The following is a 27,778-nucleotide window of genomic DNA, read 5'->3' on the forward strand; positions in this document are numbered from 1 at the left end:
CTCAGAGGCCAACATCTGCTTCCTTTGTCTCTTTGGGTGCAATGAATGAGATAGGCAGGGAGAGGGGTGCCTCTTCTTTTTACAGTCCTCTCCCCAATTTGAGAAGCATTTCCAGCTGGAAGCAAGTCAACAGGCAGTCTGTGTGAAATGAAACTCCATGCTGTTTCTTTGCTAAATGTAGATTTTTACCCTGTCCCCTTTCCTATCACAGAATGGCCGCTCAGCCTTTTTTACATCTGGCTGAGGCATTAACTTGCACTTTATCTCTGAGGAACTGGTTTGGCCACTCCCCAGCTTCTCTGGAAAACATACTTTAATCATGATCTCAGTTTATGTTTATAACTTCACATATAACTCTACTGTGTGCATTTTGCCCTGATATTATTGATTAGCAAATTATGAGTTTTAAATGATATCTCACAAGACATACCTTGTACAAAAATTATTATAATAGAGTGTAGGATGTGAACTTGGGCATATTCTGTCATAATATTGGTACTGCATTTCCACACTGCCCTTTTCATCCTCCCGTCTTCTTCAGAATATTTAAATTAGCTTATGTTGAGACAAAGTGGAACTGGAGTCAGGGGTGAAGATTTTATACCCTCAGTTCCAAGGGTTAGAGAATGTTAGTGTTCTTTATAGTTTTCCGTTTACACTGTGGCTGGCAAACACAGTACATGACTCATACATTGTAGATCGGCAAGGGCAATCTATTCAGAGAAATCTAGTTGCTAACAAGTAACTTTATATTCTGATTAAACCAGATAGGGAAATTGGATTGGGGATTTTTTAAATTTGTTGTATTACTTTACATATTTATTTGTGTTAATTTAAATTAAAAGCAGTTAACTGAAACACCAGGGATTTACAGATCTTTATAAAAAACATGCACAGGAACTCAACCTCAGGGCCAGGTAGCCAGTGTTTTAACTCAGGCACATTTCTGTGTGGCCCTCCTAGGCCCCTCCTGCACAACCATGCACATTAGAAACATAAATTTTTTAAAAAATGAAAGTTTAGATTCTGTTATCATACCATGCCCAGAAGCCAGGTACCAGCTTGTTGTACCCTAATCTGCCCTGCTTTTCCCAGCTGCTCACCCTAAACCACATAGTAGGTGCTCATCCTAAACTACTCCTCTGGTTTAGCAGTTACCTAGGGAATCCCTCCCTGACTGGCCATGATAAAGCACTCCTGATCAATAGTGAGGTGCTTCCTTTTCAAAGTAAGAGTAGGTCTCTCTCATTGGGGGTTGGACTACATGACTCCTGAGGTCCCTTCCAACCCTGATATTCTGTGATTGGCATCTCTTAGCCTCTGCTCAGTCTGTCAATTAGTGCAAGGTGGTAGTGAGTTTGTGATGTAGGAACTGGAGCTGAGACCCATCAAACTCCCCTCCCATAGGTCCATCAAACATCCATTAGGTAGCAATAACATTTAGTCCTTGCTGAGCTTGTCTGAATCAAAGTGGTGATTAACAGGTAGGAGGCTTTGTAGCCTATTAGCAATGCCCAGAGCCACAGAGGTAAGTATTAATTTAAGAGCAAGAGATCCCTAGAAATCAAGTTTAAAAATCAAACACTTTGAAGTTACAAAATGCCAAAATTAAGGCTTGTGCGACCTTAATTCAGTCCCTTGTGCATATGTGTAATGATACAGCCTGTAATTACATGATCACAAACTATTTGTTCCATGGAACCCTGCAACTTTCAGTGGATGGTGTGTGAATTATTGTTGTTATAAAACCCTTATTTATTTCTTCATGGTCTTCTCTATAGTTATGACAGTATCTCAGAGCTTCACAAACATGATGAATTTATCTTCACACCACCACTGCAAGATAGAGCACTACTGTTATCCCCATTTTATGGGTGGGAACTGACACAGAGAGAGATTAAGGCAGGATTCCTGCTACAGATAACAGCCTTCTTACTTTATCCAAATTTATTTTCTGAATACAGTCCATCTTCTGAAATTAATGAGATAGGGATCCTGTGGAAAAAGTAACATGTAAATTTGTAATTAATGACAGTATCATAATGCATATGCATGTGGGAGGCAAATTAAAGTTGAATTAAAGGAGACTCTTAGATCTAGCATTTTCTAACTTTTAAGTGCTTGACTTCACAACCTAAATACAAAAATTTTTAAACAAATTCTGTCATATGCAACGGTAACAGCCATTGCACATGTCATCAGCAGGGTTTGAATGCTAAACCTTCAGAATGAATCCTGGGGCAATGGAGAGTAGAGAAAGACCATTTGTGTGTGTCCTGTCTGCTTCAGAGTGACACCGGAGGATCATGATGTCTGGGAACCAATCTGAAGTACAGATGGAGTCTTTGTGGTAGGCAGGCTCTATGCAGCTGGGCACCGTGCTCAGAGTAGATGGATTTTTCAAGTTTTTAGCTTCAAATCTGTACAAGTGCTACTGAGCATGTGCAAATGATGACATTCTGGGTTTTTAATTTGGCCAGATCTGTGTGGATTTTTCACCAGGTTAGCAAAAAGCATCTATCTGACCATCCTGCACCCTCAATATGGCTTTTAAAAATACTGCCAGTTCTCCTGGACTCCTTTCCCCCTCATCTTAGCCTCCCATTGAATCCTGCCCATCAGTTCCCTGAGGGAGCTAAAGTCTGCTTTTCTGAAGTCCAGGGTCCGTATTCTACTGCTCTCCTTTCTTCCTTTTTTCAGGATCCTTAACTCAACCATCTCATGGTCACTGCTGCCCAGGTTGCCACCCACTTCTACTTCCCCTGCCAATTCCTCCCTGTTTGTGAGCAGCAGGTCAAGAGGAGCATGCCCCTAATTGGTTCCTGCAGCACTTGCACCAGGAAATTGTCCCCAACACTCTTCAAAACTTTCCCGGATTGTCTGTGCACTGCTGTATTGCTCTCCCAGCAGATGTCAGGGTGATTGAAGTCCCCCAAGAGAACCAGTGATTTGGAAACTTCTGTTAGTTGTCCAAAGAAAGCATCGTCTACCTCATCCTCCTGGTCTGGTGGTCTGTAGCACACGCCCACCATGACACCACCCTTGTTGCTCTCGCCTCTAAAATTAACCCAAAGATTCTCAACAGGCTTTTCTTCAGTTTCATACTGGAGCTCTGAGCAATCATACCACTCTCTTACATACAGTGCAACTCCTCCACCTTTTCTCTCCTGTGCTCTCTTCCTGAACAGTTTATACCCATCCATGACAGTGCTCCAGTCATGTGAGTTACCCCACCAAGTCTCTGTTATTCCAATCACATCATAGTTCCTTGACTGTGCCAGGACTTCCAATTCTTCCTGCTTGTTTCCCATGCTTCTTGCGTTCGTGTACAGGCACCTAAGATAACTAGCCGATTGCCCTGCTTTCTCAGTATGAATAAGGAGGCCTCCCCTGTTGCACCCTCCTCCTTGTGTTTCCTCCTGGTATCCCACTTCCCCATTTACCTCAGGGCTTAGGTCTCCATCCCCCGGAGAACCTAGTTTAAAGCCCGCCTCACTAGGTTAGCAAGCCTGCCTGCAAAGTTGCTCTTCCCTCTCTTCGTTAGGTGGATCCCATCTCTTCCGAACAATCCTTCTTCCGGGAACAACATCCCATGGTCGAAGACTCTAAAGCCCTCTCCCCAACACCACCTGCGTAACCATGCATTTATTTCCACAATTCGATGGTCCCTACCTGGGCCTTTTCCTTCAACAGGGAGGATGGATGAGAACACAACTTGTGCCTCAAACTCCTTTATACTTCTTCCCAGAGCCACATAGTCTGCAGTGACATGCTCAAGATCATTCTTGGCAGTATCATTGGTGCCCATGTAGAGAAGTAGGAAGGGGGTAGTGGTCCGAGGGCTTGATCAGTCTCGGCAGACACTCCATCACATCCTGAATTCTAGCTCCAGGCAAGCAACACGCTTCTCAAATTTCCCAGTCTGGATGGCAGATTTTTACTTTTATATATTATATTACATTATAATATTTTAATATTATATATTTGAGAAAAGATAAACATTTCAATGTTTCTGAATTAATTTTTTTTAATGTCTATTACATGAGAAAGTTTGAATTTTTGAGTTTTTGTTCTGATTCGGAACAAAAACAGATTTCAATACTTTGGAATTTCCCAGGAGATGGAAATTCCTTTTTCTAACCAGCTCTATTCAGGATCTTCATATTCAAATTCAGGATCTCTATTACTTGAGGTAAAGGAATAAGTGGTAGCAGATGTTACTTTTTTAATCTTCTGTGGAACCAACCACTAGAGGGAGGATGTTGCATGCTAATTGCTAGACAACAGTAGAGTGTTGAGAATCAGCATACCTGCGCTTTATTTTTGACTCTCAGAGTGGAATATGGTCTAGTATGGTTCAAATGTAACTTCCAGACAAGATAACCAAATACTGTGTATAGATTTCGTTCTGAAATGCAGTATGGCTAAGTGGATGAGACTTGCGCTGGCTGTCTTAGAGACCTGAGTTCTACTTCCAGCTCTGTGAGAGGTAATCTTTTATAATTACCTTACCGGATGTGTAAAATGGGGGGAAATTATACTTGTTTTCCTACTAAGTGAGGTGTGTGAAGCATTGTTTCAAAAGTTTGGGAAGTTCACAGAAATATAACATGTGGTAGGGGTGAGATTTGAACTCTTTTTTTTTTATGGCCCCCAGGCTTTTGTATGTCTTTCACATACATTCTCCCTGAGACTGGTAAAAATCAATGCTTTAACAATGCTGAGGGAGCCATGGCATCTTCACATTTAGAGGACTGTCCCATGAATGTGAGGCTGGGTGACAATCCTACCAAGTGCTCTCTCCAAGCATTCACCTAACACCTTTCCATGAATGCTTCCCCTAAACTGCCCTTCTCTGAATGTTCACATTAAACAGCTCCCCAGGCATGTCCCTAAACTATTCCTTCCTGAGTGCACACACCAAACCACTCCCCAGATGTTCACCATTAACCCGAGGTGCTCACTTAACCAATTCATCAGGTGATCACATTGAAGAGCTGAATTAAACAAGGAAGTTGTGGAACTCATCCCACAAATGAAGATTCGCACAACTTAAGTTGGATGCCATGGCAGCTGTAAAGATGTTAAAAATATGATCAGGTCTCCCCTCTGGCCTCCTCAGACTCCCTCTGAATGGAGCTGATGGATTCCTTGGGCTCAGCTCCCCTTGCTGGCTTTCAGATTTACCAGTGGACTCCACTGGGCTTCTCAGGCTTGGAAGCCTCACCTGGCTCCTTACATCTGGATTCCTTTCTATGGAGATCAGATGCCCTGCTGGGCTTTGTTAGACACTGTAGGCTTGAGTCCTTCCCGGCTGAATAAAGGAATAAATGGTGGTACTCTCCAAAATGCCACCTATTTCTGGGGCTCCCCAACCAGTGACTATTTGGTTTGGCCCAAACCTTTTTTTAAAAAAATTTGGAACTGCCAGTAAGCGAAAAAATTCAGTTATTCACCCAGCTCTAGACAAGACGTAATAGATAGATGAGCCAGACAAGTGGGCAAGAGGAGGAAGGATGAGATAACAATATAATAAGATGTATTCGCATAGATTTACTGAGTGCACAATGCACAGGTGTAGGAAGGCAATTAGTAGCAAAGTCAGTTTTGTTCAAATTTAACACACACACACACACAGAGAAAATCACCCTTGTGCTGAGAGCAAGCATGAAAAACTTCAGCCCAAAAAGAATGTTTGCTATGAAAGGAGCATTACAACCTCAACAATAGCATGCACTGGCATGTCTGCTGCAATAGAGTCTCTACTGAAGTGGAATGTGGAAGTCAGGGGGGCTGGAACAATTTGTATAGTGGGGGTGCTGAGATTCACTGAACCAAACTGTAAACCCTGGATATGATGGAAACTGCTTCAAGCCAAGGGGTGCTGCAGCACCCTTAATTCCAATACCTATGGTGGAAGCTATTTAACAATGACTAGCAGGAGTAGAAAGTGAAGAGAAATCTCATGTCCACTTTAAACTACAAAAGAATTTGTGGTGGCCAAGTGTTAGAATTGACTAGGCTTTACTAGGTTTACAGCTATGCTCTTGAATGACTTTTGAACTTTAATGAGTCAAGAACTTGCTATTAAGTGTTCCCTTAAAGCAGTTGGCTTCTACACAGCCCAGTGACCCTAACACCATGGTGGGATTTTGATTTATAGTAGTTCTCAGATAGATTACGGTCTCAATTACACCAGTGTAAATCTGGAATAATCCCACTGATCTCCATGGAATTGCTCTGATTTATACCACTGTACCTGAGTTCAGAACTTGGCTCCAAGAGAGGAGATTGCCACTCACTATCTCAGCATTACTTCCAGCAGCACCCTAGGGTGTCCTGGAGATCTAGCCCAACAGGGCTTGTATTGAAAAATCTAATGAGATCACAGCCCAAGATGGCATGTCTGCAGAACATTGCAAATTATTCCTTATTGTGCCCTCAGGATCAGCATTACCATCCTTGTCTTATTACTTAGGAACTTAAAATTAATTAATTTAATTAAATGAGAGAGAGAGATAATGTGGTACTGATACTGGGCAGCAGCTCTGGAAACTTCTGGGAGTCTTTAATTTTTATTCTGCATATTTTCACAGTATCAACTGTTTGTATGATTTCACAGCACAGTAGAGTCCCTATTCATACACATGCACATATGTATGCTTACACATAGCCCTCTTCCACACCCACACCCACATACCTGATAAATATGAGAAACTTCCATTAATTGAACTGGCAATTCCTTGTGTCCTGTGGTGGGAGTATAAGGTCCCTGGTTTCACTGAACAATTTCTAGGCCCTGGCTGAAAGCCAGGCATTGGTGTGTGGCTGAAGCCATAAAATTCTTCTGCTTTTCAAGGGTCATTCTCATGATTGTTTCCTCTTTTTCCAGTTCTTTTTGCAATGAAGGAGGATAACGAGAAGGTCCCTACATTGCTAACGGACTACATTTTAAAAGGTAATAAAATGCCAAACAAATGAACAAAACCCCCAACAACAACCAAAACAATTCTAGACACCATGACAATTGGTACCAACTCAACAATTATTATTTTCTTAAGACCAACAGTGAGCTTGGCCTTATACAAACATACCAAGAGACTATTTCAGACTGGAAATATGCCATACATTTTTAACAATGAGAATAATTAACTACTGGAACAGCTAACCAAGAGTCATGGTGAATTCTGCATCACTGGCACATTCAAAATCAAGATTGGATGTTTTTGGGGAGGTTCTGTGTCCTGTGCTATACAGGAGGTCAGACTAGAGGATCACAATGGTCCCTTCTGGCCTTGAGATCTATGACTACACTGGTCCTGGCTCAAAGACCTTTCATCTTGACTCAGACAAAACTGTTCAGGTAATGGTAGGAACTCAAGTGGGTGCAAAAATCTTGCATAAATCATCGTTGAACAGTTTAATGGAAAAGTTTGTTTGAAGATTTTGCATTTTGCCCCCCAGGGAGCATAGTGCTGTTATGCTCAATGGGTTTTGGATTAAATCATACAGCCTTCATCCTGCAGGTTATGACGTGGTGCAAAGCAGCACACAAAGAAATAAATTAATTACAGTTGCTTAGTATTCATTGTTTAATTTCTCAAGAATAGGGTAAAGTATTTTTTCTGTTCTGTAAATAGTTAGTAATACACATCATTCACAATAATATTTAATAATTAAAAGAAATTAATGAGTAATCACTTAGTTAAAAGCACTTATTTAGTATTTAGTGCAAATTATAGCAAATTACTTACAGTGCATACATTACTTCATTAGTGGCAACAACTGTATCATGACAAAGCCCTGGCTGGGATGATTTAGTTGGGGTTGGTCCTGCTTTGAGCAGGGGGTTGTACTAGATGACCTCCTGCAGTCTCTTCCAACCCTAATATTCTATGATTCTATGATATTTGTAGAGCAGTTTGCTTTACCAGAAACCATAGTATAATTTACTGGTTAGTATAATTTTGAATAATTTAGTAATAAGTAAAGTAACAAAATGAGCAACAAAAGTTAAATGTGAATCACATAATATAAAAGATATGTAAAAACAGATGCAGCTAAAGGATCAATATTATCAGTTTCCCCATTGAGCAGTCTGTCTCTGTCACTGAGCTCCTTTATACTCCTTCTGCCAAAGGGGATGCAACTTAATTCTACAACCCAAAATGTTAATTAAAAATTTAAGTTTACAAATTTAGGTACAGGGATCTCTTTGACTTGTCCAGTCATGGTTTCAAATTCAGGGGAAAAACATCAATTCCGTTGGTCAATTGGACACACTTTCCCTCCATACCTGTATTTTGTTTGCGGTGTTATCTCCATTTCCCACATACGTGGTGCTGGTCTGTTCCAGGCACTCAGCTATACTGGACACACAAGATGAGCCCTCTCTGAGGGTTCCATCTCATCATTATTAAGCCCCAGCTTGGTTGCATGGCCCCGAGGGCATCACACTGGTAAACCAATCTCATGTGCTTCTCCATGCAGCAATCTACAATAGCTACCTACCACCAGCCGTGAAAATGCCTTACCAGTACCTGAGGTGTCTTGGTCCTTCCTTAAAGATAGAGTCCTCCAGAACTAGCACCAAGGGGACACACATTCCGGTTTTGTAGATATTTCTCTTTTCAGTTAGTGGTAGAGAGACATAAACCTGCATGGCCCCTCTAAGAGGGCTGCAGTCAGGAGTTAGCATAACTACCGTAGCCAACTCAAAGAGAACATAAGCTTCCTTTAACACTTGTGTCTCATCCCTATATCAATTTAATATTTGCTTGTCAGTGACAAGATCCGGCACTTTCCCTGCCTCCAGGTCTGTAAAAACTTCTTTAAGTCTCATAAATATGCACGTACCCTTGCCCCACACATTACCTCCTTAGCCATCCTTTCAGCCTCATCACTATTATGCCCAATTAAATGATTAACCTTTTCCAGGGTTTCATTTAGTGCCTTCGAAATATTATGCAAATTTATTGTAACTCCTCCTTCAGAGTAAGCATATGGTACTTTCAAGTCCATTTTACCAATGTCTCTAGTGTAATTGTAGCCAAATGCATCTGTCTAGCTTTTTAACCACATTGAGTCTCCTTAATACCACGTTCATACATGGCAGGCATTGGAATTCCTGTTGCCCTGAGTTTCATCCGACCTCCCACTTGTAGTTGTTGAGTTTGCGGAGTCTGTTGGCTGGGAGTTCCAGATTGTTTGTTTCATTTGGTTCCCGTTTGCATGATCCAAATCCATAGTCCCATAGACAAAAAGTATTCTAGTAACAAAAAATCATTTTGTAAAATATCAATAATAGCAGTATCCTGCATCCCCTTTAAACATTTTCACCTGATTAATGTGTAGCCATTTGTCCCACATCTGCTTTCTTCTATCAATGCACACCACATACACAGTCAGGCTGTTTTTTTTCCACAATACTATAGGGACCTTCCTAACTAGGTTGCAAGGGGTGTCCTTTGATCTGAGTCTATTACCCGGGGAGCCCCCATCTGGTAAAGACTTGTTCTAACATAACCATAGTCCAAGATAGTCAATTTGCAGCCTAACCCAAGGTTCTTCTGTTTGCTGATAACCTAATTTGACCTTGTTTTTTGTAGGCCCTGGGTTAGTTCAGGCATATATCAAACAGTTCTCAATATAATGTTTAACAACTTGCCTCATCCGTAGCAACCAGCCTATTTGCTGAATACGAAACACTATGTTTTCAATTCCCTCATGCCCTCCAGTATGCAGTTTATGATATATGTATATAAATTCAGATTGCAGCTCTTTAGGGATAATCCACCCCCATGCATCTGAGGCTTGAGCCATACATACATTTTTTCCCCAGGGGAACTGTATTATCCTCAGTGGGGTCCCCTTATGTTGTGAGGGTTCTGCACCTCCAACAAGTTTTTGTACAGTGGTGTCTCATTTCTGCAGGCCTGCCAACTCAAAATCCTTCCACTGTATCTTAACAGCACTGACAGGGCCTGGGCTGCATTTTAGCTGATAGGTCAGCCTTTTTTTGTTCCACTCCGCATACAGAGATAATTTAGCCTTTACCACAGTCAGCATCATTCCTCTATCCCTTTTGCCAGAGGAATTGACATTATACACTTTTGCATCTATAAACACCAATTATTAAAAGAAAAGATTTGATTGCTTAAAATCAAAGGTGCTTACAATGTATAAAATAAAATATAACAAAATAACCTTGTATCTTATAAACTTATTACAACCTAAAAAAAATGAACAGAGGTCTTTTTAGCTTTAATTTTAAAAAAACGTTGATATCACAGAACAACAATAAAAAATAAAAATGGTCACAGGACACAGAATATACCAAACGTATAAAAACAAACAATATAGAAAAGGTTATCAGGGTTAGTCAGTGAGGAGAAAGACATACAGGAAAGACATACAAGCTGACTACAGTGAAAAACCTGAAGTCAATAACTGCACGTTAACTGAAATTTAGCCAGAAGCCAAAGATGTTTTTCTTGAATGACTGTAACAAAACAATTAAACAAGTGGTAAAGAAAAACCCAGCTTACTCCTGCCTCAGTGATGGGGACTGGACTAGATGATCTGTTGAGGTCCATTCCAGTCCTACATTTCTATGATTCTATATTTATTAACATAGTAACCCAGTAACCTTTAACTAGTAACCCACATTCTTAATAAAGAAGCAATAAAACATTTTATATGTGTACTTATTACTTTACTTTACCTAAGGGTTTTAGAAAAGTATTTGTTTAAGCTTTTAACTGCATTTAATTCCATAAATTTATTGCACTTTCTTTTAAATGTTTTTACTAAAATTTGGATTAATTAATAGAGCCCCTTTTTTACATGATTACATGCACGCACGCACACGCGCGCACACACACACACACACACACACACACACACACAGAGTGGGGTTGATGTGCATGGATCATGCCAGTACACTAATTTACAAAAACGTTTTATAATAAATTTAAATTTTCAGATTATTTAGTAAAATAGCAGGGATTTTTACCTGCCTTTTAGCTAATAGCTAACTATATCTCCTTTGTATTTATTTAATTTTTAAAGTGTTAAAATCATGCTGCTTTTCCTTTTAAGTCTTTTTTCTAGATTTACCATCAAGATGAGGCTGACGGTTTTTCCAGATTTTTTTTTTCAGTTAGGTTTTTCCTTCACTAAAATCACCCACAGTTTTAGATTACTAGTGCTTCTTGAATCCATGGACGTGCACTCTGTCTTTCTTCTAATAAAAGTCTCAGGCTTTGAACTTTTGCCTCCCCTATTCCTGAAAAAGCTGATATAATTCCCTTCTGAGCTGTTATTTGCTGTTTCTAGTAACTAATCACCTCTCACATTTTTTGTGATTATTTACCTTGGAATTTTTACTACTGCATAAGGATATTCTGTCTTAAAAGAGCTTTGATTTCATCATTCTCATTCTAAACCTAAGACAGCTAAGTACCCCTGTTTCTATCCTCAAACGCCTCACTCTCTGAGGCAGTGTCTCTCTTCTGTGCCTTTAGCAGTCTGCAAGTTTCTCCAAAGGCTCTTAAGCAAAGCAAGCAGTCATGGGATAAAAGGGAAGTCTACTCATGGATCAGTAACTGGTTAAAAAACAGGAAACAAAGGTTAGGAATAAATGGCCAGTTTCTACAGTGGAGAGAGGTAAATAGTGGGGTCCCACAGGGATCTGTACTGGGACCAGTGCTGTTTAACACATTCATAAGTGATCTGGAAAAAAAGGAAAAACAGTGAGGTGGCAAAGCTTGCAGGTGATACAAAATTACTCAAGATTGTTAAGTCCAAAGCAGACTGTAAAGAGTTACAAAGGGATCTCACAAAACTGGGTGACTGGACAACAAAACGGCAGATAAAATTCAATGTTGATAAATGCAAAGTAATGCACATTGAAAACACAATCCCAATTATACATATAAAATGATGGGGTTTAAATGAGCTGTTACCAGATCAAAAAAAAGAGCATCAATAGTTCTCTGAAAACATCCGCTCAATGTGTAGCAACAGTCAAAAAAGCGAACAGAATGTTAGGAACCAAGAGGAAAGGGATAAGATTGAAAATATAATGCCACTATGTTAAGCCATTGTACACCCACCCCTTGTGCAGTTCTAGTCCCTCCCCCCATCTCAAAAAAGATATATTAGAATTGGAAAAGGTACAGAGAAGGGCAACAAAAATTATTAGTGGTATGAAATAGCTTCCGAATGAGGAGAGGTTAAAAAGACTCTCTCTTTTCAGCTTGGAAAAGAGATGCCTGAGGGGTAATATGATAGAGGTCTATCAAATAATTAATGGTATGGAGAAAGTGAATAAGGAAGTGTTATTTACCCCTTCATGTAACATCCAAATGGCAGGTCGCTAAATGAAATGAATAGGCAGTAGGTTTAAAACAACCCAAAGGAAGCACTCTCACATAACACAAGGTCAACCTGTGGAACTCATTGCCAGGGGATGTTGTGAAGTTCAAAAGTATAAGCGGGTTCAAAAAAGAATTAGGTAAGTTCATGGAAGATAGATCCATCAATGGCTATTATCCAAGATGGTCAGGGATGCAACCCCATGCCTCTGACTGCCAGATGCTGGGAATGGATGACAGGAGATGGCTCACTCAATAATTGCCCTGCACTGTTCATTCCTTCTGAAGCATCTGGTATTGGCTACTGTCAGAACACAGGGTACTGGGGTAGATGGACCATTGGTCTGACCCAGTCTGGCAGTTCTTATGCTCTTATGTACGCAGACTGTCTCTCGTATGCTCTCAATGCACTGCCTGCTGATGCTGAGGCAATGTGAAAGCTGCCTGAATCAAAAGCAGAGAGCACAAGAGCCAGACCTGGTGGGTGTGGAGGGTGTAATTGGAAAAAGGAGCTGGGGTAGAGTGAAGGGAGACTGGAACTAGAGGTTGGTGGGGAGCCAGAGAGAAGGTGGGACTGGGAGTTATGGAGAAACTGAGACTGGCTGGGCAGGGAGACTGGGACTGGGAGCCAGAGAGAGAAATTGGGCAAGGCCTAGGAACCAGGGGTGGTTGGGAAACTGAAATAGGATAAGCAAACAGGAAGGGGAAGGGAGAACTTTAAAAAGGAGACTGGCTGGGAACCAGTGGTACGGAGGGAATGGGGAGACAGATCTGACAAGGAGCCTGGTTGTGGGGGGAGAATTGGGATTTGCTCGGCAAAGAGACTGGGAGAAAGAGTCAGATAGGAAAGGACACAAACGCTGCAAAAAGAGCATTGGGAGGGAGACTGGGAGCCAGCGGGGATGGGGAATGTGAATGTGGGGAGGACTCAAGGTGGGGCAGGGAGAGGGATGCTTCAGAGGAGGAGCTGGGAGGGGAACTGGGACTGGCTGGGCAAAGAGACTGGAACTGGAAGAATGGGGTAAACACTGGGATGGAGGGGAGGAGACTGGGACAGGGAGTCCAGAGGGGGAGACTAGGACTGGCTGGGCAAGAAGAGTGAGGCTGGGATGAGAATTCTGAGGAGTGGAGACTGGGACTGACAAGGTGACAGGAACAGGACTGGGACAAGGAGCCAGTAGTAGGAAAGAGACGGGACTTGGACAGGGCGAGTTGGAGGCGAAGGGGCAGAAGGCCTCAAGCTTGGGGAAAATGGACAGAACAGTCTGTGCCCAATAGAGAACATTCCCCTTCAGAGCCTGGAATGGAATCCGAGATTCCCAAGTCTCTCCATTCCTCTGCTCTCAGCAAATATCAGTGAAACCCATTGGCAAAGTGTCCCATCCCCATCAAGAGCTGGTCCACGTAGAGGATTACAATCTACTAATTGTATTAGTTACTCCATTAGCTCATCAGAGCTCTGTGCAGTGGAATTAAAGGTTCCTGTCCATGCTAATGACTCATGTTAATGTCTGTATGATGCTACATGATGGAATTTCTGGTTTTTCAGTTTGCTTTTTTTTTAAACTACGTAATTACACCAGAAATTAAAAGAACATTATTAAGTTTGCAAAGTCAAGCACTCAAAAGGTAAGACATGCCAGAATTAAGGTTGCCTGCACAGCCTATATGCATCATGACACAGTCTTTAATTACATAATCACATACATTTTTTCCACAGGACTTCTTGTACCCACAATCTTAATTCTGGCATTGCCTATCTTCTGACTGACTTTGCAACCTTAATGGTCTTTGCATGTATTGTTTTGTGTGTAATGTACTAGTATACTGTAATACTAGAGGCCTAGATTCTCTTCTGCACCCAGTTTCAAAAGTTGGGAAGCTGATTATGGGTTCCTGATTCTCTGACCACTTTTACACCAGTCAGAGTCTCATCATGTTTTAGAGCAACGTAGGGACTACTCTAAATCCCACCAATTGGTAACAGTACCTATGGGATCCACCACCAGCTGTGGGCTGCTCTCGGGTTATGCCCCTTTCCTTCCGCTCCTTACTTGCTACACCAAGGCAGCAGAAGAAGAGATGGTTGTATGAAGCATATAGCTACAACAAGAGGGTTGTGTGGGAATCCAGTGCAATAATTGTACAAAGCCCAGAGCTGTAGTGTGGCGCTATTGAGCCATTGCAGGGACAGCCCATGCTAGTGATAACCATCTGCAGTGTTTGTGTTAGAAACAGTGCCCTTGTCTGCCAGTGTTCTCAGTCACCACATCTCTAAGAGGTGAAATATTTTCCTGCCTCATCCTAGAGCAACCAGGTCCTGAACTATCTCATTTTTTCTCTTCCAGTGCTCTGCCCTACCTAATCTGCCTTTGGAGCCGCAGTGCAACAAGAGACAACAAGGCCAGAGTCATTCCATCACAGGGACTGCATGATAGAGTAAAACGTGTATTTAAAAATGTATAGCATTAACCTGGATTAAACATAAGCAAAAAATATTTCTTTGCTGTTGGCTTCTAGTCCTAGTAATCATTGAATGCAAAAGTGAAGGCAGGTGCTGCTATTTTCTCTCTTTGCCACCTGACATAATGAAGGGACAGTCCTTCACCACACACTGTGTATTTTTGGTCCCAAAACATATCACACTATGGGACTAATTTTGAAATATCGAAATAAACTTTCATTTAATTAAAAATTGTCACACTTCTTGGAGAAGCAACTGCCTTACACCGGCTTTGAATTCAGATTCTCATGGCTGGGTTCCTTAACCCCTCAAACAGACAAATCTAAATTTTGGAAAAGAAAATACTTTATGCTCTTTACCTAAAAACAGTTCTTTGGAGCCATGGATTTGTTTCACAAAATGTTAAGCAGAAGACAGAATAGATAGACCTCCTGAGGTCTCTTCCAACCCTAATCTTCTATGATTCTATAGTAGGATTCTCAGTGGAAGTGGAAACTGTCCATAGAATCATAAATAGCTGAGCTAACATGCCAGTCCAACCCTTTGCATGAATCAGGACTATTCACTTCTCCATCCCCATGTCTCTACACTCTAAACTCTTAAGCCAAATCCATCACTGGTAACATCTTTCTAACTTGTTACTGATTCTGAAGTGATGGTGTCTTGATTAACTCATCTGGATCAGAGTCCATTGTATCTGCTACACAGAGTAATTGTGTAGCAGGTGTAGTAATAGTTGGCACTGTGATAGGGTATCCACCTCACACAAGACAGAGTAGGTTAAATGATGTAAATTAACTAGTTTTGCGGGAAGAGCCAGGGATTGAAAGGCTAATTGAAGATGGAGCCCAGCTGAGAGGGAATAGGTGGGGCTGTTATAAAGCTAGAAAGTTGGCAGTAAAGGGGCTTTAAGGAAAGTAGTCTGTAGTTTCTCCCTGGGAGAAGGGAGGTGTGTTTGGGGCTACAGAGTTAGGTAGTCTGCAGTCACCTGCTGAAAGGAAGGAATTTGGGCAGATAAAACTGGAAAGAGGGGGAGGCCAGAAGATAAGAGCAGAGAAATAGGAAGGAGTCAAGGGGAAACAGCAACAGGGTCTGGATGGAAGCAGACTATGGTTACTGGAAATAGGGTCCCTGGACTGGAACCTGGAATAGTGGGTAGGCCTGGGTTCCCCTACCAGCCAGCCAAAAACTGCCTGGGACAGTTGTTCAATGAGACTTTGATACCACAACAGGCCTGAGTTATGAAGGAGTACACTGAGTTCCAGATAGAGAGAGAAAGAGGGGCCCTGTGCAAAAAAAGGGCATCAGACCTGGAAGGAGTTAATCCCCTAAACTGCAAAAAGGAGGCACCCTGGAACTGAGTGAATTGTGTTGCAGGCACATACACAAAATCCCATATTTGCACATACAAGTGAACATTTATATGCCCAGTTACTTACTGAGTACACACAGATGGGAATTTACACAGAAACCAGATTCAAATTTCACAGCACAATTTAGCAAGGTAGCTAAAGATAGCCTCTTTAAAAACTAGAGGTTAGATCCACAAAGGGGCTTAGGCATTGCAATTCCTCACTTTTAGGCACCTTGTCACCAGTGGAACCCACAGTTCAGAGTTAGGTAACCTGGGATCCATTTACAACGCCCAGGGAAAGACAAGCACCCAGGAATGGAATCCACAAAAGTCAGCACGCAGAGGAGGGAGCTGCCTAAGCTAGCTAATAGGAAATGCTAAGCCCTGCCCCTTCCAACTGGTAACTCCAGGAGGAAGGGAGATGCCTATCACAGCTGCTGGTGATTCCTCTCCTGAAGTCAGGTGCCTTAATAATTTTGTTGCACAAAATAACACCCCGGTCAGTGAGGAATCAATTTGGAGTTGGGAAAACCATTGCAGGGTCCATTGCCCTGCAAACTTGCATGACCATTAATCGCCTCCTGCTACTCAGGAATGTGACTCTCAACAGTGTGCAGAACATAGTGAATAGATTTGCAGCAATTGGGTTCCCAAACTGCAGGTGGATGATAGAGAGTACACATATCACTATTTTGGCACCAGACCACCTTGCCAGAGAGTACATCAACAGAAAGGGCTGCTTTTCCAATGTTATGCAAGGGCTTGTGGATCACCCAGGACTCTTCACCAACATCAGTGTGGGCTGGTCAGGGAAGATGCATGACTGTTCAGAAAGCTGCAAGCAGGGAGATTTTTTTTCCCCAACTGGTAGATTACCATTGGTGATGTTGAAATGCCAGTAGCGATCCTCAATAATCCATCTGATTCCTTGGTTCATGAAGCTGTAAACCAGCCACCTTGACAGCATAAAGGAAGGATTCAGCTACTGGCACAGCATGACAGTTGAATGTGCCTTTGGTTGGTTGACAGGATGCTGGCATTCACTCACAAGATTGGATGTCTGTGAGAAAAAGATCCCACTGCTTATAGCTGCCGCTATATCCTGCATAATAGCTGTGAAGCAAAGGGGGGAAAGTTTCTGCCAAGGTGGAGGTGGACCGACTGTCAGCTGAATTTGAACAGCCAGATGCAAGGGTTATTAGAAGAGCTCAATGCAGAGCTATATGGCTCAGAGAGGCTTTGAAAGACCATTTTAATAGCGAACCAGAGTAGTGTGTGGTTGTGGTATGCTCTATGTGGCCCTGCTCTTCTGTGGCCTGATATGAATCCGGTGGTGATTGCTGTACATGAAGGGATATAACATTTATCAATACATCTATTAATTTTGCTTGTGAATAAACTTATGAGTTGTGTGGCACTGTGCAGTAACAGGTTGCTTTCAGAACTGATGAGCACCAGCCTCCTATGTTTTGAACTAATAAAGATGGATTATGTTTCAAATAACAGAATTTTATTCTGTAACCAAATCAGTGCAATCCCCCCCACCCCGGCCGCTGCCAAAACCCCACAAAAAAACAAAACCTGGGCAATTTAAAAATAAATACATTAAAAACATAATAAAATTTACTAAATTAAGAGAACAGACATTATGAAGGGAAAAATATATTTGTGTCCATTTCAGCTACATAATATCGGCTGTGGCTTTCACAGGTCAGAGTATGTGAAGCTCTGGTTGACTTTAATGTCCTCTAGAGTGGAGTGGCTGGGGTACTGCAGCAACTCCTGATGCCATGATGAATGTTGAGGGGGTATAAGATGGTCCCAATATTGAGTTCTCAGTGGGCTGCAGAGGGAAGGAAGCTTCGGCTTGTTGAATCTGCAGGTCCACCAGAGTCTGCAGCATTTCTGCTGCTTGAGAAGCCCCATTGTGTCCTGATGCATCTCCCTCTCTTTGTCCTGCACCTTTCTCCACTCCACTTTGTCCTTCTCCAGTGTCTCTGCAGTGTTCATCCTCCAGGACCTGTGCTCGTTCTCTGATGAAGCACTGGTTTGCAGGATCTCATTGAATGTCATCCCGAGTCCTCTTCTTTCTCCTCCGTATGTGGCTCAGACGTTCCGTGGGTGTGAAGGCCACAATGGCAGCAGTTGCAGCTAAAACACACAGAGGTATCATTGTCAGTATATTCATTATGGAAAGCAAAATTTAAGAGGCTGAAATCATTCCCCTGCTGGATGACATTTAGGGTTGATGTAAGCAATGCAGTATCTACACTCGACCTGTGTTGACCTAAGTACATTGACTGACTTTATGCCACTTGGGGGAGAGAGTGTTATTAAATTGGCATAATGGGGCACAAATTTAAGAACTGATTTTTTAGACAAAGGAAATGCAGTAGATCTAATCTACCTGGGTGTCAATAACGCATTTGATACTGTCCCACATGGGAAATTATTAGTTAAATTTGAGAAGATGATGGGGATTAATATGAGAATTGAAAGGTGCATAAGAAACTGATTAAAGGGTGACTACAACTGGTCATACTGAACGGTGAACTGTCTAAGGGGAGGGAGGTTACTAGTGGAGTTCTTCAGTGATCGATCTTGGACGTAATCTTATTTAACATTTTCATTAATGGCACAAAATTAAAAATTTGCAGATGACACAATGTTGGGAAATATTGCCAATACAGAGGAGAACCAGAATATCATACAAGAAGGTTTGTACAACCTGGAGAACTGGAGTAATAGAAATGGGACACAATTTAATAGTACAAAGTCGTGCATTTAGGGACTAACAAGAATTTTTGCTGTAAGTTGGGGCATATCAAAAGAAGAGAAAGATCTGGGTGTATTGATTGATCTCAGGATGACTATGAGCCACCAATGTGATGTGGCCATGAAAAAGGGCAATCCTGTTCTAGGATGCATCAAATGAGGTATTTCCAGGAGAGATAAGAAAGTGTTATTACTACTATACAAGGAACTGGTGAGACCTCATCTGGAATACAGTGTGCAGTTCTGATCTCCTGTGTTTAAGAAAGAAATTGGAAGAGTTGCAGAGATTGGCTACTAGGATGTGCAGATTGTGTGGAGTGTGGCACCAAAGTGAACTTGTATTTGGGGGCTGGTTTCATTCCTTTGGGAGTGACAAACCAGGGTGGAAATGTTCGAGTGTCTGGTTGGTAACTACTTTGGTTTGCGGAGACTTAGAACCAGGCGGGTTATCGGGTCACCCTGCAAGGAGCAAGTAGGCTGGTGGAAGCCAGGGTGACACCTTTATGCTTTGGGGCTGACTACTGCTGACAAGGCTCTGGACCATAGCAGAATAGCAGAGAAGTTAAATATGTACATAAAATATTGTTGCTGGAAGATTGCACTACTTTATTTCTTAGCATTCAGAATGATTAAATACCAGAACCCAAAAACACAGAGAGAAAACAGGCTGCTCCCTAAGACAGCAAGGCACAACTCACTTCACCTGGCTTTAAGCTGGTGCTTTTCAGACTGACTCTGCTCACACGCTTTGCTAAAAAGCCCCCATCCTGCAAGCAGGACCATGAACATTCACATGCTCTTAAACTCATAGGTTTTGATTCCAACACAAGCCTCAGTACACCACAATTGAAGTCTCTCTTGTGGAGGCAAGCTCTCTCAAGAAGTGGAGTCCATTGTCTAGACAGTGGGCACAGGAGAAGGTGAGGTATAGGGGGGATGTTAAAGAGGCACAGGGAAACAATTCACGGTTTGCTGTAGCGTGACCATCTTTCCCTATGCTGAATACGGGACTCTTGGTAAAATTACTCATAGTCAAGCAAGTTCAACGTCAATCAACCAGAACTATGCAGTACAAATGTTCAAATTAACATCAAGTTGACTGAGCCCCCCCCCCCCGTTAAAAAAAATACTGAGTAGTTGGATTCTTTATATTTATCTCATTATCTTTAAGGTTTTAGGGTTCACACAGGGAGGGGGTGATACATATACTCCTACCCCCCACACACATGGGGTGAGGTGATACACACATACACACTCCCGTACACCTCTCTCAAATGGGGGAGTGACCAACCAACTCTCCCCTCCCTGCCCAGCACACTCTGCCCTCCATGCCTGGCTGGGCCCCCGGGACTGACCTGCCTTTCCTTGTACCCGGTGCTGCATCTTCCTGAGGCAACACATGTTGGAGGGCACACAGTGTCACATGCCCCCTCTCTCCAGATTTCTGCCAGGGTTCACACCAGAATGTGGCCAGCCGCAGCCTTGTCTTGACCTGGCCCATGTCTTTGCAGAGCTCATCTCTCTTCCCCCACCCTCCCATGTGGTTGGAAGCAGCTAGTCCCTTCCTGGCCCGCAGTGTAGAAAGGCAGCTAACACCTCCAGGCTGTTGCTGGCCACTGACATAACCCAGCTGCCTCCTGTCCCCTGGTTACAGTGCGGGCTGAAAGGGGTTGAGTCCTTGGAATGCTTTGTGCACCAGGGCCCAGGGAACTTGACTGTAGGGGCTTCCACAAACCTGGCCAGAGAGGTGGCTCAGCTGGGGACAGTGCCATGTGGACGGGGCAACCCCTTGCTCTCTGGGGGCCGGACCCAGGTCACGGGGAGGGGGAGGCACAGGTGAAAAGGGTACTAGGCCCCTACCCCAGGGGCTGCTGTGGATCATGGGTTTGAGTCATGAACAGGCTGGCCATCGCTTCATCCCACCGCCACTCCAGAGCTTAGCTGAGGGGCAGAGAGGCTTCCCCATGAGCAGCAGTGTGCGGGGCTTTAGCACAGGCAGGGCTCGGCTCCTCCTGACCAGTGCCGGCAGGTGTTGGATTTTCCCGGGGCGCCGGCCCAACCAGAGGCAATAGGGGAAAGAAGGACGTGCCCTGGGGGGGGAGGATATGGAGGAGTAGCAGGGCTGGGGAAGGGCAAAGGGGCAAAGCAGGGAGAGGATACCGAGAGGGAGCACACCCAAAGAGCCAATGGGTGGGCAGCAGAGGCAAGACATAAGCGGCCGCTGCATGGCGCCTGCCTGCACTTACCAGTTTGAGAGCACAGCCAGTGCTGGCTGGAAATGGGATGCGGGGTCGGAGCCCTGCTCGCTGAGAGACGAGACACAGCGGGGGCTGCGCTGACAGACTCCGCACCCTAAATCTTCACCAGCCTTGCACCCCCACTCCCATTGTTTGCTACTGGACCCTCCCACTCATTGCTGGTGGGCAGGCGGCTGGCGAGCAGAGATCTGGCCAGCAGCAGGAGTGGACCTGCCAGACCTGATGGGGGAGAGACAGAAGATATGGGACAATTTGCCCGTTGTTAAGAAAAAGTCAGGACACTTGCAGGCGGGCTTAAATATGGGACTGTCCTTTTAAAAGCCGGACATCTGGTCAGCCTAGTTTGCTGTATCTCAACATGTTCCCTTAGGCCAAACGGTATTTAATGTGGAATACACTCTTCCTCTTTTAATGTGTGAGATTTTACTCAAGTGATGTGACAGAGCTGTCACACTAGAAGAGGGACATTTGGCAGGTGTGAGTGTCTTATTTGCTTTTTAATCCCCTTCCTGAAAATGGCCTATAGATTTCTGGTTCTGATAGTAAAAGCTCCGCTCTGTAGCTCATGTTCATTCAATTGAAATACATTTCAGGGTTTGGGCAAACTTTCTGGCCTGAGGGCCACATCTGGTTATGGAAATTGTATGGCGGACCATGAATGCTCGTGGTTCCCGGCCAATGGGTGCTGCGGGGGGTGGCGCTTGGGGCAGGGGCAGCGTGAGGAGCCCCTGGCTGCTCCTACTCATAGGAACCGGAGGGGGAGACTTGCTGCTGCTTCCAGGAGCCACACAGAGCCATGGGCAAGGCAAGCCCCGGGCCCCACACCCCGCTCCCCTTAGGGAGCTCAAGGCCCAGATTAAAATGTCTGAAGGGCGGTGTCCTAGCCGTAGTTTGCCCACCCTTGGTCTAACCCAAAACTGAAATGTTACAAAGATTCATAAACCTCCACAATATTTATAAAATAAGAATATGTTTTAAGGACAATCAAACATTTTAAAACTGTGGGTATTTATAGGATGTTTACTGTGGTTATGCTACATCCATTTTTATTTCAAAACAAACCAGAACTTAAAGCAGGAAAGAAGCCTGTTCAAAATTTTAAAAAATTGACATCTGCAAGGCCGGCGGTCAGGACAGGGTACAGAACATTAAGGATTGCTGTGTAAGGTGATTTAGTGTTTAATACTGTAATACACTCTACAGTTCTGCTTTTCATTGAAACAGAAAATTAGGCAAAAGCATCCCAGTTGTGAAAACAATTTAATTTTCACCTCCAGATCACAAAGGGGAATGTTTGGGAAGGGTGCAGAAATTCCTTATATATCTACGATTCAGCTCTGCTGATCAAATCAACCTGCTAACTACAAGATATTGAAGTTTGTTTGAAAGAAAAAGAATGTCTGCACTAGAAACTTAAGTCCACCGCTATTAGGTCGAATTACAGCCACAGCAGTAATTACTATGGTGGTGCATGTCCACACTACCCTCCTGTAAGTGGTGTACATCCTCACCAGAACTGCTTCCACCGAGCTAAGGGGGCTGTGTTGGGAGCTGAAAGCCTCGGCTCTCAGCTTTGCTTGCAGTTCCCTGCGAGGAGCCTGGCTGCCTGACAGGCTCCTGGCTTTCTAGCGGGCTGCATCACCTCCACTCCCCATTTTCCAATGGTAGTGGGGGAAAGCCGCCTAGGGCTTCTCGCCTCCCCATTCCTTGCCAGTAGCAGGCAGGAAGCAGCAATAAGGAGGCTTTTTTCTGCAAAGACTCAGTGGTTCAGTTCTAACATGCTTCAGAGTAGCAGCTGTGTTAGTCTGTATCCGCAAAAAGAAAAGGAGGACTTGTGGTAAGCTTTCGTGAGCTACAGCCCACTTCATCAGATGCATAGAATGGAACGAATAGTAATATACTATATATTACTATATTATATTATATATTATATTATATATTATATATTACTATACGTTCCATTCTATACATCCGATGAAGTGGGCTGTAGCTCACTTAGTAATATATATATTACTAAGTGGATTAGTAATATATATATATTCACATACAGATAAGTTGGAAGTTACCATACAAACTGTGAGAGGCTTATTAATTAAGATGAGCTATTATCAGAAGGAGAAAAAAACTTTTGTCGTGATAATCAAGATGGCCCAATTAAACAGTTGACAAGAAGATACTTAACTTAGGCAAATAGATTCAATATGTGTACTGACCCATCCACTCCCACTCTCTATTCAAACCCAACTTAATGGTATCTAGTTTGCATATTAAGTCAAGCTCAGCAGTTTCTTGTTGGAGTTTTTGAAGCTTTTGTGTTGCAGATTTCCCACCCTTAAATCTGTTACTGAGTGGCCAGAGAGGTTGAAGTGTTCTCCTACAGGTTTTTGAATGTTATGATTCCTCATGTCAGATTTGTGTCCATTTATTCTTTTGCATAGAGACTGTCCGGTTTGGCCAATGTACATGGCAGAGGGGCATTGCTGGCACATAATGGCAAAGATCATATTGGTAGAGTACATTGGTAGCCTGAGGCGTGGCTAATGTGATTAGGTCCTATGACGGTGTCACTTGAATAAATATATGGACAGAGTTGGCATCGAGCTTTGTTGCCAGGATAGGTTCCTGGATGAGTGTTTTTGTTGTATGTTGTGTGGGTGCTGGTGAGTATTTGCTTCAGGTTGTGGGGCTGTCTGTAAGCGAGGACTGTCTCCCAAGATCTGTGAGAGTGAGGGATCATTTTTCAGAATAGGTTGTAAATCTTTGATGATGCGCTGGAGAGGTTTTAGATGGGGGCTGAAGGTGACAGGTGATGTTCTGTTATTTTCTTTCTTGGGCCAGTAGGTGTCTTCTGGCTCTGTCAATGTGTTTTTTCACTTCAGCGGGTGGGTATTGTAGTTTTCAAAAGGCTTGCTAGAGATCTTTTATCTTAGATCTTGGTTGTAGAAAATGGATCATGTGGTGTGTCCTGGATGGAAGCTGGAGGCATGTAGGTAAGTACAGTGGTCAGTACATTTCTGGTATAGGGTGGTGTTTATATGACCAGTTCTTATTAGCGCCAGGAAATGGACCGCTTGTGTGGATTGGTCTAGGCTGAGGTTGATGGTGGATGGAAATTGTTGAAATCATGGTAGAATTCCTCAAGGGCTTCTTTACCATGGATCCAGATGATGGAGATGTCACCAATGTAACGCAAGTAGAGTAAAAAGAAAAGGAGTACTTGTGGCACCTTAAAGACTAACAAATTTATTAGAGCATAAGCTTTCGTGAGCTACAGCTCACTTCACCTGCTGTAGCTCACGAAAGCTTATGCTCTAATAAATTTGTTAGCCTCTAAGGTGCCACAAGTACTCCTTTTCTTTTTGCGAATACAGACTAACACGGCTGCTACTCTGAAGCAAGTAGAGTAGGGACATTATGGGACGAGAGCTGAGGAAGCCATAAAAATGTTGGCATACATTGGGTGCCATGCAGGTACCCATAGCAGTGCCGCTGACTTGAAGGTATATATTGTTCCCAAATATGAAATAGTTGTAGGTGAGGACAATGTCACAAAGTTCAGCCGCCATGTTTGCCGTGACATTATCGGAGATACTGTTCCTGGAGGCTTGTGTGGAATGTTGGTGTAGAGGCTTCTGCATCCTCAGTGGCTAGGATGGTGTTTTTAGGAAGATCACCGATGGATTGTAGTTTCCTCAGGAAGTCCGTGGTGTCTCGAAGATAGCTGGGAGTCCTAGTAGCGTAGGGCCTGAGCAGAGAGTCCATATAGCCAGAAAATTCTGCTGTCAGGGTGCCAATGCCTGAGATGATGGGGCATCCAGGAATTCCAGGTTTATGGATCTTGGGTAACAAATAGAATACCCCGGTTGGGGTTGTAGGCATGTGTCTGCACAGATCTGTTCCTCTGGTTTTTCAGGGAGTTTCTTGAGCAGGTGGTGTCGCTTCTTTTGGTAACCCTCAGTGGCCTGTAGAATGTGGAGACAGAGAGCTGCCATGTTCTAACATGTTCAACTTAGTCAGGCCTGTCACTCAGACAAACTCTGTTCCTAGCAGATGTGCACCTAAAGTTTGGGATGTGTTTATGAATGCTATGATGGAGCTGAATGTACCATCTTCTGTCATGGCCATCACGGAAGCAGCGATCTTTTGGAACCCCTGATGGCCTCAACCACTACCAGGGTTGGTCAGTGTCCAACATTACCATCCCCTTTTTTGCCTCCTAAAAAGGAAAAATTGGCTAAAGGACCTAAATAGCTCAGTCTGTAATGTTTTTCATACTTAAAAAATATTTTTTTAAATTGTAATTTTTGCTTTAAATAAAACATTTCTATATTTTTCAAAAAATATTAATGTCTACTTGTATTTTCTCTGAATAGGTCTTGTAAAAAGAAATAAATCAAAGAAACAAACATCCCACCAGACATTAATTGTCTTTAAGCCCTTCATCTGGGGTATTTTATTGAGAAACATGGTGTAACCTTTTATTTTCTTTTTAGTAATGTCATGTTATACCACGATGGGTTTGGCTATGGTGGCTACAGTTTCAAGCTCAACAGAGTGAAAGTCACCTCTGCTACTTGCTTCAGATTGAAAGTCTCTAGGAACACATAAAGACCGAAGTAGTGACCGGACATACATTCACAAGTACAAGGTCTCCGCTGTTTTACAAGTTTTATTAAAATTATGATTACCCAAGGATATAGAAATTCTATAAAGACCTATACATGTTACAAATGCAGGTATACTCTCATCCTTAATTATATTCTTAAGGTTTGATGACTGCCTTGCCAATTGATCATCAGCAGAGGGATGGTTCCTGCTGGAGTTTCCCATAGGGTGCTCAATTTTCCTAATCTGAACACCCCTTTTTTATAATGTGCCTCATTAGCATTTACGTACATAATGCACCCTGCAGTTAGGGCATGTGTTAGAAAAATATGACTACCGGGTACCTTGTAAGCCAAAAATTTTTCTTACTGAAATATCACCCATTGGTACATCTTTTCCTGTAATCTTGTGGCATAGGGTCATTCTTTTGTCACTTACATATGTCATGCATTTCTTAAGCTTATAGCCTAGTATGTCTAATTTAAAATTTTACATGCCTCAGCCTGTAGGCCTTACTTTTCAGCCATACTTAGATACATAATAGATAATTATCCCTTCTAACTACTGATCAATCTGATACTACAACTTAACTCTATGTCACATACAATAATTATATATGCCATAACATCATAACATCACACCATAAATGAACAATAAATGAAAATCATTGGCTATAATGCTTATGAAAGTCATTGCAAGTTACACTCATCTGGGTTTGTTGAAACATGTTTTGAGCAAGCCTAAAGGTGGCTGAGATTTTATGGGTTTTTTTTTATTTTTAACAAAATTCATCACCATCCAGTCATTTTGAACTAAACCGTTAGAATACAATTTAAAAGCTGGTCAGAAGATAAACCCTTGGTATGGCAATGTAATAAAAAGAATGCAGTGATAGCCCCAGGTGACAGAGCAGGGTTCTTATACTTGTCTAGTGTGAAATGCAATGTCGGTGACACTTTTGTTTTAAAATTTCATAATGCCACTAGGAAAGAACACACTGTTGGGGGACGGGGAGGGGTGCATTTCCATATGAGTAAAAAAACCTCTCTGTGGTCATGCTCTGGCAAGCACGTGATGAGCCCAGTGGTCACCCAGTTGGTTATGCGGGTATGTGTTGACCACCAAACCTATGAGTCTCCAAGACAGCCTGCTCCCTGGTAGTCAGTCTCAAGGAAATGCATCTAAGGAATTATCTTTTGTGTAAAGGTCCTCTGGTAAAACATGTGATAGCTTCATGGCGTACATATTCACATATAGTCAAACAGCGTTTTCTCTCTGCTTTATCTCTTATATCGTTGTAAAAAACCCTATATACAATCCGATTAATAGTGACTGTCAAAGTCTTCGCAAAACATTTACGCTCTGTGATTCCTGGTTTTAATCAGGAAATCGTGATGAGCGCATTCCTGGTTGGGAGACAGGTCAAAGGAAACAAGGTGTAACCTTGTGCAAAGTCTTCAGGTTGATTAACAGAGAATGAGTTTTCATGTGTTTACCAGCTGTCTGCACCAGTTTCATGTAGTTTCTCGAAGTTTCTGGCCTCAAAGTCTGGTTGCAGAGGCTTAGCTGGTATCTGTTCCCCATCCACATACAAGACCAAAGAATTAATATCGTAATATTTAAAGTGAACGGGATTTTTAGTGTAATTTCCATTAAAGGCGTCATATGGCCTAAAACAAGCATTTTGGTAACATTTCCAAGAACAGTTTCTCCTGGTTACTGATCCTGCTGCCTGCAGGGATGCTAAACACTTTCAAACCCAGATGGTCATTTAGCATTATCAGTAAGCAAGGTCTCAGCATGCCCCAGCTGGATACCCGGGGTCACCCATTTCACAAAAAAGGATGCCGATATAATTCATAATTTAAAGCGTTCATTCACCTCACCTATTAATCAGAAGATGTCAATTTAATTTTCACATCCACGCAATTTAACAAAAGTTTTT

General features: G+C 42.7%; 1 protein-coding gene across 4 annotated transcripts in view; it reads left to right on the forward strand.

The window, feature by feature from the left end:
* FEZ1 (fasciculation and elongation protein zeta 1) overlaps nucleotides 1-15,072 on the forward strand; it is a 194,723-nt gene extending 179,651 nt beyond the window's left edge. For 3 of the 4 annotated variants that reach the window (XM_038380981.2, XM_038380976.2, XM_043500979.1), the window contains 2 exons: nucleotides 6,893-6,958; nucleotides 14,726-15,072. In XM_038380981.2, the coding sequence (XP_038236909.1) occupies nucleotides 6,893-6,958; nucleotides 14,726-14,742 (83 nt within the window). In that variant the 3' untranslated portion in view covers nucleotides 14,743-15,072. The remainder of the gene's footprint in view (nucleotides 1-6,892; nucleotides 6,959-14,725) is intronic. The other variant, XM_043500980.1, reaches the window with a different exon arrangement.
* The last annotated feature ends 12,706 nt before the right edge of the window (nucleotides 15,073-27,778 follow it).

This window comes from Dermochelys coriacea, chromosome 22 (assembly GCF_009764565.3).
Source record: "Dermochelys coriacea isolate rDerCor1 chromosome 22, rDerCor1.pri.v4, whole genome shotgun sequence".
NCBI classification, from domain to species: Eukaryota; Metazoa; Chordata; order Testudines; family Dermochelyidae; genus Dermochelys; species Dermochelys coriacea.